Genomic DNA, 11,832 nt, shown 5'->3' on the forward strand with positions numbered 1-11,832 from the left:
CTGGTAATATATTGGATATCTGTACAATCTTTATGGTCCAACTGAACTAGGGGGAAGGCAATCCCCCGGTGAGTACATTAATGCTTATTTATTGGTTGTCAGTGCACTGTTGCCCAGCCGGTGTTGCGGGCTACTCGAATGACATAATTTTGATGGCTACGGTAGCTTCATGTAAGTGCCCCACACCCGGTTATTGAGATGATAGTCCTTAAAGGGGCTGGGCGCCTTGGGAAGCCTTACTTATTTTAGGGTGACTCTAGCTAGTTGTCGAAGAATAGAAATACGTTTATACAAAACTGGTAATATATTAGGTATAGCACGCCTGTGAGACGTATGTTTAGGCTTTGAGTAACTTTTAACTATGTTTGTGTGATTTTGCTTTTGTTTGTTTTTCGTATATTTTTAATATCTTTTACATCCAAACCGTTAGCCAAAAGTTTATTTCAACAGCCTTATAAACTGGCCAAATATAAGCTAAAACCTGCAAGATGGTATATCTCTTATCCTCTTCCAATGAAAATGCAGTAATAAATGATTCACGTGGTAAACCTGACATGATTATATTCTACAATCAAACGAAAGGCGGAGTAGACTCATTTGATCAAATGTGCTCCTCAGTGTCATGCCAGGCTAACAGATGACCGATGGGTGTATTTTATGGCATCCTAAATATGGCTTTTGTAAATTCTGCTATAATATATGGCCAAAACATAATCAGGAATAATAAAAAACCATTAAACAGAAGAAAATTCATGAAGCAACAGCAGCAGCTCCGACATTGAAAAGATCTTTACAAAATAACATAAGCCAAATTCTCGTAAAATCTACTGATTCAAATAATGAAAATCTAGAAGAAGCACATGAGTAAAAAGATCGTAAAGCGCCTTTTGCTCCTACAAAAAAAAATTGAATGTCAAAATTAGTGTGTTATAAATGTAAAAAATCTATGTGTGGCGAGCACAAGGTTGATATGTGTAGGCTGTTCCTCAAGTTTAGCTAGTCTTTGAAAGTCTGATTTGTTTGCTCTAAGAATAACTAATAAGCTTTAAAAAAAAAATAAAAAAAAAATATGTTTCAGTTGATTTTGAAGAAGTTAATTTTTTTTGTTCCAATTTATGCATATTGTTTCTTTGTTGTAATAAATAACTGTGATTATAGTTATAATTTATTACTCTAAGAGTAGGTACAGCTAGTATAGTTAAGCGGTTCCTACAAGTTAACTAAACGTGGGCGATGACTATAGCGAAAAGGGTTGTGCCGGAAGAAGGATGAGTCTAACTGCAATTCGTGATGGTCACTTACACCCAATAACAAAGAAACCACTCCCATTTCATACAGTCCACATTGATCACCTGGGACTATTTCAGAAAACCTCCTCTGGATATCAATATCTCATAGTATTGGTTGATGCCTTTACGAAGTATGTTCTTCTAAAGGCAATCAGAAACACCAAATTCGGCCCAGTAATTAAATTTTTGGAAAATATCTTCACCACTTTTGACGTGCCAAACCGCATCATTTCTGATAGGAAACTACTTTCACTTCCAAGAAATTTAATTTTTTTACCAATAAATCGTTCAATTCTATCCGCTTACTAGCCTAGTACAAAATCCGAAGATTCTTGGGACACACAAGTCGAAAACGTGATATTTGCCCTTAACAACACAGTCCACCAAGTAACCAAAACGACCCCTAATCAAGCACTCATGGGCTACCAACCTAGACCGAAAAATGACAGTATTTTAACCGCCGAATTAGACCTACCAGCAGTATTAAAAGACATTAGCGAAATTATACACGAAATGTCAGATAGAATCCAAAGTAACCAAGACAAGTCTAAACATCGATTTGATAAAAACCGGAAAAGTCCAAAGTAATGCAGACCGGGAGATCTGGTTTTAATCCAAATGAATAAACCCGCCGACGGTAAAAGCAAAAAATTGACACCGAAATATGGAGGACCAATGGTTGTAAAACAGAGGTTTCCCAANACACGATGAAAACGGACATTTTGCCTGTGAGAAGACGCTCGACACCCTCTGCACTAAATATTGGTTTCCACGTATGAGAGAATATGTACAAAAATATATCGCTAACTGCATTCCTTGTCTATACCACAAAATACCAGCCGGACGTCGTGATGGTTACTTACACCCAATAGAAAAGACACCGATCCCATTTCATACAGTCCACATTGATCACCTGGGACCATTTCAGAAAACCTCCTCTGGATATCAATACCTCATAGTATTGGTTGATGCCTTTACAAAGTATGTTCTTCTAAAAGCAACCAGAAACACCAAATCCGGTCCAGTAATCAAGTTTTTGGAAAATATCTTCACCACTTTTGGCGTGCCAAACCGCATCATTTCTGATAGAGGAACGGCTTTCACTTCCAAGAAATTCAAATTTTTTCACCAATAAATCTTTCAGTTCTATCCGCTTAGTAGCCTAGTACGAAATCCGAAGATTCTTGGGACAAAAAAGTCGAAAACGTGATATTTGCCCTTAACAACACAGTCCACCAAGTAACCAAAACGACCCCTACTGAAGCACTCATGGGCTACCAACCTAGACTGAAAAATGACTGGTGCACTGTTGCCCAGCCGGTGTTGCGGGCTACTCGAATGACATAATTTTGATGGCTACGGTAGCTTCATGTAAGTGCCCCACACCCGGTTATTGAGATGATAGTCCTTAAAGGGGCTGGGCGCCTTGGGAAGCCTTACTTATTTTAGGGTGACTCTAGCTAGTTGTCGAAGAATAGAAATACGTTTATACAAAACTGGTAATATATTAGATATCTGTACAATCTTTATGGTCCAACTGAGCTAGGGGGAAGGCAATCCCCCGGTGAGTACATTAATGCTTATTTATTGGTTGTCAGTAACAGTTAGTTTATTTTGGGTCTACCGGAGTATCGGTTTGACCATCCTAAGTGCAGTCAGGATCTGTTGGGGAAAAGAATCGATATTATTAGGTGAGATGAATTTCATACTGATCACTATTATTTATTGTTTTATTATGTATTATGTATTTAACAACGCCCTGTAAAAATCATCTACTTAACACCAGTTAAACTCCTAATACATCTCTAGTAGAGAATACTCAATCTCCTGTAGCTTCCGACTTTGTCCTTCTGTTCACTCGTACAGATCACCCATTGTTTCGTGGTTTTCGTGCTTAATTGTAGTGAGGTGCTAGCATATGGGAAAAACGAGTCAAAAACAGCCATGGTAATGGTAAACTGTTTTCGTACCTTAGTCGTGACAACCGTCAACTTCGATGCAGCAGATTACTACTTCAGATAAAAAATCAGTAATTAAACAGGTCATTACACTCAACAACTTCGGAAGCGATCTATTGTAAATTGGTCACCATCGAACATGAGTGTATGTTGCCGGAATATGATAAGGAGTACTCTGTCCTATACTATGACACCGACAGCATTATACCCGAAATTCATTGTAATAAATATATATAAGAAGTGATGCAGCCTGACTCTCATACACGTATAATATCACTCAGGTTATTCGCTTTAAGCCGGGCAAACTCCTAATATATTTCTAGTACGGAATACCTGATCTCCTGTCTGTTTCTACTTTGTCCATCTGTTCTTTCGTACAGATTATCCATTGTTCCGTGGTTTACATGCTTAATTGTAATGGTGATAATATTTGGGAAAAAAGAGTCAGTTAAACTGTTTTCGTTTTCATAATGTCGTTGTAACAAACGTCAACTAAAGCGCCGCCTGAAACAGATCTTATCGCGGAGAAAATTGCATGTCCTGATTTGCTCAGCAGATGTATTATTTTGCTGAAGATGTCGAGACGGTTTATCTGTATCCTTTTGATATTAGAATGACTCCAGAACAACAGGCTGAATTTGGACGAGCTACATCTGCTAACAGTCTTCTGATCCTAACGATATAAAAGTGAGGGACCATTGTAATTTCATAACCGAAAACAATTATCGAGGAGCTGCAAACAATGCTTGTAATATTAATTACAAGGAAGGAGTAATAATACCTGTTGTCTTTCACAATTTGAGCGGGTATGGCAGTCATTTCATTCTAGAAAATATCGCCAACAATATGTCAGGCCGTGTCGATCTTCTGCCCATTTCAAAAGAAGAATATATTTCGTCCACAAAAAACATAGACAAAAATTTGATTAAATTCAAATTCATTGACTCGTTCCGTTTCAAGAGTTCCGCCCTAGATATACTATCATCAACTATCAACTTCAAAATCTAAAATCTCAATTTCCGGAACCAGATGAAAATCTGTTTAAATTACTAACTAAGAAGGGAGTGCACCCATACGATTTTGTGGGTAATTTCGATAAATTCATTTTCGATCCTTTACCTGAACAAAAACTTTTTTATAATCAGTTAACTTATAATGATATTTTTGATGACGAATACGCACACGCCCAAGACATTTGGACTAAATTTAATATTAAAACTTTAGATGAATATACTGATTTATACATGAAAACGGACATTCTTCTTCTGGTTGACGCCTTTGATGAATTTCGTAGCAGTTGTCATAAGATATACGGGTTAGATCCCGCCCACTACTATACCCTGTCAGGTTATGGTGGGATTGCATGTTGTTCAAGACACGGCAGATATTGGAACTTTTAACAGATTCCGATCAAATTACGTTTATTGAGCGCGGAGTTCGTGGTGGTCTGAGTCACTGTTCGACTAGAAATAGTTTGGCTAATAACAAGTACTTTCAAAATTACGATTCGACTAAACCAACTCAGTATTTTACATATTTCGATATCAATAATCAGTATGAGTGGGCCATGAGTCAGTATTTACCATACGGCGATTTCGAGTTGGTTCAAGATTCAAATACTGTGTCGGACACTTCAAATGTAAGGTATTTACTCGAGGTGGATCTTGCATATTCACGGCATCTAGACGATCTACATCGAGACCTACCGTTCTGTCCTGGGCGTAACGCTCCTCCTTGTAACACCGGTACGGTACACAAGATAAGATCGCGTTAAATCCCTACGACGATAAAAGGTGTTTAATTAAGGGATCGTATGAGACCTTTCCCCAAGGACATTACTCTATTAAGGACGACGGTGATGAATCCTTAGAATAGGTTGTTNCATTACTATATTAAGGACGACGGTGATGAATCCTTAGAATAGGTTGTTTTTATCTGTTAGGACCATTTTTTGAATACATGTGTTACCTAATTTATTTAAACTGCACGGCACAGTCCGGGTTTGTTTTGCTATCATAACAAATGTAATTAGTGTATTTATAGGCATTAATTTTAGGAAAGTAGAAGTTAATTTTTTGTAAAGGTTTAGCAAAAAACAATACGAGGTGTATATGAGTAATGTTAATTTATTTTCGTTGTTCTAATCTTATGTATTAATAATAATAAGGTCACCTGTTTAGTTATTTAACCATCCATGTAAATATCATATGAATTGAATTGGTAAAAATGAAGTTGATTGTGTTGAGCAAAATGTTATGGTTTTAAAGTAAGTTTATACTAATTGATAAAATCAATAATTAATCCGCAACAATAAAAATAGAATATTTTCTTTGTTCCTTAGTATTCAACTGTATCTACACGAATTACATAGAGACCTACCGTTCTGTCCTGAGCACAACGCTCCTCCCACTTGTAACACCGGTAGTAAACTTACGGCAACAGTATACAATAAGACACGATACGTTATACATTATCGTGCATTAAAGCAGGCGATAAAACACAGGCTTATCTTCACTAAAATTCATCGTGCTCTAAAATTTAATCAACCTCCTTGGCTTAGAGCCTACATAGACATGAATACTACGTTGTGTCAAGCGGCTAAGAATTAATTCGAGAAGAACTTGTTCAAGCTTATGAAAAATGCTGTATTTGCTAAAACGATGGAGAACATTAGGAAGTGATCTGTTGTAAAGTTGGTAAGCAAATGGAGCGGGCGTTATGGGACTGAGGCTGAGGCCCGAGTTTAGGGCGGCTATTATTTTTGACGAAAATTTGATCGCCATTGAACTTAATAAGACAGAGGTGTATTTTGATAAACCTATATACGTTGTCATGTCGATTTTGAACCTGGCTAAAATCGTCATATACGATTTCCATTATGAGTACATGTTGCCGGAATTTGATCAGGACTGCTGTGTCTTATACAGCGACACTAACAGTCTTATATATGAAATTCGATATATAGACGTATACGAGGTGATGCAACGTGACTGAGCGATTATCCGCAAGACAACAGGTACAACATCCCTCAGGTAAATAAAAAAGTTTTAGGTATGATGAAAAACGAGTTTAACGACGTACCAGTAGAATTATTTATCAGTCTGAGATCGAAAATCTATGCCGATAAACGCGCTGTAAATAATAGCAACGTAATAAGAACAGAAACCGGCTTGACGAAAAAGATTAAAGGTATTAAAAAGTCTGTTATTAAACGAGTCATTACACTCGACGACTTCGTCGAATGTGTTGACAATTTTAAAACTAAATACATTTTTAAAAATTTAATAAGATCCGAAGTATGCAGTTTTTTCCATAACACAAGATAAGAAATAGTGAAATCCATTATTTTGATTGTTTCGGCAATTTAAAACCACCTCCGGAGCTAATCAAATACTGGCAAGATCAAGGCGGTTTATCAAGCATCATTGATGAACCAAACAGAATTCATTATAACTTTGATTCGTATTAAACTTACAGTACATATAACTATGTAAATGTATATCTCGAATTTTTATGTACAAATTTAAATATATAAACTTCCGTAGTCAGCCATGTCATAAACGTTTACTGTAACAGGTAAAAAAGTATTTTTTGGTAGATTTTTATCCCCCGATCGAAGTAGACGAACGATATCAATATTCAATTGCTTTAATTGGTTTTCACACTTACAATAGCATTCCAAATATCCAAGAGGGTTATAATAATAAGTTTGACTATATTGTGCAAAGTGACGAAAATAATAATAATAATAATAGTAAGTGCACTGATTTACTATTTACAGTTACAGTTATCACCGTCGAATAGTATATATATAGTGCGTCGCAAGTATTTGAGTCTAAAACTGACCAATAACAAATTAAAGGTAGAGTTACATTGTAAAGATAAAGTAAACCTTATTCCTGGAGACAGTATTGGCAAACAATAAGTATTTTCGTCGAAAGTCTTATAAGAAAATATTTTACAAGAGTCGGATTTACCCATCAACATTATTCAGAATTATCCTGTCATATATATATATACACATAATATAATTTATCCTCCTTATGAAAATGTTACATCTGCAAAGAAAAGATGCTACCCAAAGAATATATCCATCAGTAAAAATTTCTTTACAAGATTTATTAGATCATACATCAGCGAGACTTTTTCATTCATTGCATGAAGTTATTTCGTCACTTTCTACAAACCAACTTGATACCATCTCTTTTATTTACAAAATGGGGATGTGATGGAACATCGGGACAAGCTGAATATAAGCAACTATTTCAGGATGATACTGTTTCAGATTCAAGCATTTATTTGATTACTATTACTCCGATACAATTAGAAGTAGACAACATAAGCGGAAGTGGTAAGACAATTATTTGGAGAAATCCAACTGCATCTTTGCCAAGAAGTTGTAGGCCATTAATGCTTCTTTTTTCCAAAGAATCGACAAATTTGATTAAAGATTGCGTCAAATGTATTGAAACTCAAATAGAATGCAATAATAATGAAATACATTTGAGACATAATTTAATTCTGTGTATGATCAATGGGAAAACCGTCAGTGCTATAGCTGACACTAAATCAAATTTATGTTACCTGTGTCAATTAACATCAAAACATGTAGAATTTAAATTATTTGATTAATATTGCTCCAATACAATTAGAAGTAGACAACATAAGTAATAAATAAAAATATAACAAACTTCTGAATTGAAGTTATATAAAGCTGTAGTTTAATGTAATTATGTTTTTTTCGATTCCTTAAGCTTCTCAAACTTTCGTTTCAATCTATAGGTTTTGACCAAAAATTTAAGAAAATCCGCCTGTGTGCGACGTTGTGTGGAGCCGATATCACTCATCGCCGCTAGTGATTTGCGTTGCGTTTTGCCGACCGCATTGAATATGTAGGGGTGCACTTGGAAGCTTTGCCTTTGATCCGAAGGGTGATAATAACACTGACCGTTTGTCCTGTTGTCACTGAAAAAAACTACGCGAATGTAACCGTGATTGCGTGGATCGTGACATCCGTCGTTGAGGTCCATTTTGAGGGAGTTGACCATCTCAACAAGATTCTGTGTTGTAGGACCATTATTAGAGGCTGCGCTCCCAATAGTGTATCCGTGGACCGAATCGATAATGCTGTCGACAATCACTGCACCGTCATCCAGGTCCTTGTCCTTCATTACTGTAAGGATCGGCTGGATGTGGTGCGACGGTGACCTGACCGTATGGTTCGTAGAAGGTTATCGGTGAGCAGATTTCTTACAAGGGGAGTGCACGACCTTGGGGAAACGGATTTCAATGATTTTCCGTGTAGCGGTAGTATACTATGTGGGTAATACCACTGTAGAATATTTCCGTCCAATGCCCAATAGAAGCTGAGAAAAATGCCTCTAAAGTTCACCCCGCACTTTATATAGAAGTTATGTTTAATCTAGTCTGAACGTACTGTGGCGTAGCCGGTAAGGCTCTAGACTCGTACTCCCGCGTACACAGGTTCGAGTCTAGCTAGCTGACTTTTTTTTCTCTGTTTTTTTTTCCTTATTTTTCATTATATTAAACATAAATATTTTATAAATATATTTAAATTCAAAATTATGAGCTACTACAGAATAAAACGCAAATTCTCATGAATATTTCAAATTTATTAATACAATTATTAATACATTACTTTATAATTGAAAAGCATGTTAACAATCAGGTGTACATGATCCTGAATGATAATTATGATAAAAACATTCGAAACAAACATTCTTTCTGCACCAAGAACGACAAATAAATGCTGTTTTGTTACAATTACAATGAGTTTTCAAAAGGTCCAATGAAAAACACGCTTGGTTTACATTTGTAAAAAATTTTTTTGTATCACAAAGTCCACTAGCAAACCAGGCATATTGTATCATTTGATGAAATATTGGCGCTGATAATTGGTGATGAACAATTGAATGGATTTTTAAGCAATCTTCTCGAGAATGAATTTCATAATTTTTGTCTAGCAGATCAGCTGTGCTCTGTAATCTTTTGATAAAATTTTTGACTTGTCTATAGAAATAAACATCGCATGGTTGAACTAAGGGAGTACATTTTGGAGGTATAATTTTAGTTGTACATGTAGGCATTTTCTCTTCATCTTGGAATATTTCATCGTATAATTCTGCTCTTGTTTGTCCTGTCCATGAATCGACTAATAAAAGAAACTTATTCTTCTGAACATATGGCATCAAAGATTTCACCAGAAATTTTTTATAGAGGATAGTGGTCAGTTTTCCTGATTTCGATGATGTGACAACAACATTCCTATATTTTTTTACATATTCCTCCACATGTTGCTTAATTCTTGGCCCGAAATCACCTGTAGGTTCTTGCAAACAAATGAAAACTTGTGGTAGTAATTTTCCAGACAATGTGATGCTATATTGTGCAGTATATGTGTGTGACAACTTATTCATATCCTGTACATTAGCAAAAACTGTCTTACTTCCTTTATCTGTCAGTGTTCTATTGAAATGTGATTGATATTGACATCCTGGAAATAAGTCTTACGATTTATTCTTATTCAATTTAATAATGAAATAGATAGTAATTAGTTTACAAAGGAAAAATTTATATACCTGTTTGATCCGTATTGATAATGAAGTCACTATTAAAGTTGGATATTAATTGTTTTGTTTGAAGACGAAAGGTTTCTGCAGAGGCCAAAATTGTTTCAATGCTATATGTTTCTTTCTCTGACACAAATCTAGTAATTTTCCGTTGACAAATATTGTGTCTTTGTTTGAATTTCGCTACCCACCGGTTCGATGCTTTAAATTGAAGATCAGGAAACTGACTAGCGGCAGCTAAGGCCCATTGCTGCAGATTTCGTGTTGTCACTTGTTTATAATTTCTTCTCATCTCAACAAAGCGGTCATATGTCCAAGAATCGATCACATGAAATTTATCAAATTTTGTTCCACCCTGTTCCACGTCTTTTTCCCATACTTTTAAATGATCCATTCTTTTTAAATGACCACATCCATGTTTTTGTAATGTGTCTAGTTTCCATGTAGGGTGGGCTTTTGCTACATTTAAAACTTTGATTTTATATTCCAGGGTAATAAAATCCGACTTTTTAAATTTTTTTTCATCTGGGACATAGTCATCATGTGAGTCATCTGCAATTGCTTCGAAATTACCTTCTATGCACTCTTCTTGAGCATGAATCAATTCTTCATCACTTATAAACTTCTTTTCACTCAACACATCTAATGTACTATTGTATAACTCTCTACCTATCAACATAGCATCTTCAGATAGTGTATCAGAAGAACTTTCCATAATTAAATCATTTTCGAGAAGTAAGTTTTCATAATACACTACTCCATCTTTTAGCCGTTGCTTCGAAAAATCACTGTGTAAGGAGCTATCAGGAATTTCTTCGACACTGTGTGAACCACTTGCTTCGCTTGATGCCATTGTAAAAATTGTAAAATAATTTTTCGGAGTCAATTTTGCTGCACAAATACGTCTGTTCGTGATAAAATTCAGAAATGAACTGTTGAACAGAGGTGGAATAGATGCGTAGTTCACATTGTAACGGTTAGTGAATAAGATTTAAAGTACTCTTATTATCCCTTTTTTTCTCACTTCAAAGTTTCTACAGTTCATATAGCTCATATATTCCAAGATGAAGAGAAAATGCCTACATGTACAACTAAAATTATACCTCCAAAATGTACTCCCTTAGTTCAACCATGCGATGTTTATTTCTATAGACAAGTCAAAAATTTTATCAAAAGATTACAGAGCACAGCTGATCTGCTAGACAAAAATTATGAAATTCATTCTCGAGAAGATTGCTTAAAAATCCATTCAATTGTTCATCACCAATTATCAGCGCCAATATTTCATCAAATGATACAATATGCCTGGTTTGCTAGTGGACTTTGTGATACAAAAAAATTTTTTACAAATGTAAACCAAGCGTGTTTTTCATTGGACCTTTTGAAAACTCATTGTAATTGTAACAAAACAGCATTTATTTGTTGTTCTTGGTGCAGAAAGAATGTTTGTTTCGAATGTTTTTATCATAATTATCATTCAGGATCATGTACACCTGATTGTTAACATGCTTTTCAATTATAAAGTAATGTATTAATAATTGTATTAATAAATTTGAAATATTCATGAGAATTTGCGTTTTAATCTGTAGTAGCTCATAATTTTGAATTTAANAATGAAATACATTTGAGACATAATTTAATTCTGTGTATGATCAATGGGAAAACCGTCAGTGCTATAACTGACACTAAATCAAATTTATGTTACCTGTGTCAATTAACATCAAAACATGTAGAATTTAAATTATTTGATTAATATTGCTCCAATACAATTAGAAGTAGACAACATAAGTAATAAATAAAAATATAACAAACTTCTGAATTGAAGTTATATAAAGCTGTAGTTTAATGTAATTATGTTTTTTTCGATTCCTTAAGCTTCTCAAACTTTCGTTTCAATCTATAGGTTTTGACCAAAAATTTAAGAAAATCCGCCTGTGTGCGACGTTGTGTGGAGCCGATATCACTCATCGCCGCTAGTGATTTGCGTTGCGTTTT

General features: G+C 35.1%; 1 protein-coding gene across 1 annotated transcript; it reads right to left on the reverse strand.

Annotated features, from left to right (window-relative positions):
• Positions 1-8,859: 8,859 nt before the first annotated feature.
• Positions 8,860-11,376, reverse strand: LOC108734939. Its single transcript, XM_025978251.1, has 2 exons — positions 9,847-11,376; positions 8,860-9,761 (listed from the first exon to the last, which is right to left on the reverse strand). Exons 1-2 carry the CDS (start codon positions 10,688-10,690, stop codon positions 8,926-8,928), a joined length of 1,680 nt encoding a protein of 559 aa, XP_025834036.1. The 5' UTR covers positions 10,691-11,376; the 3' UTR covers positions 8,860-8,925.
• Between the last annotated feature and the right edge of the window lie 456 nt (positions 11,377-11,832).

Source organism: Agrilus planipennis, unplaced genomic scaffold (assembly GCF_000699045.2).
Source record: "Agrilus planipennis isolate EAB-ADULT unplaced genomic scaffold, Apla_2.0 scaffold351, whole genome shotgun sequence".
Classification (NCBI taxonomy): domain Eukaryota; kingdom Metazoa; phylum Arthropoda; class Insecta; order Coleoptera; family Buprestidae; genus Agrilus; species Agrilus planipennis.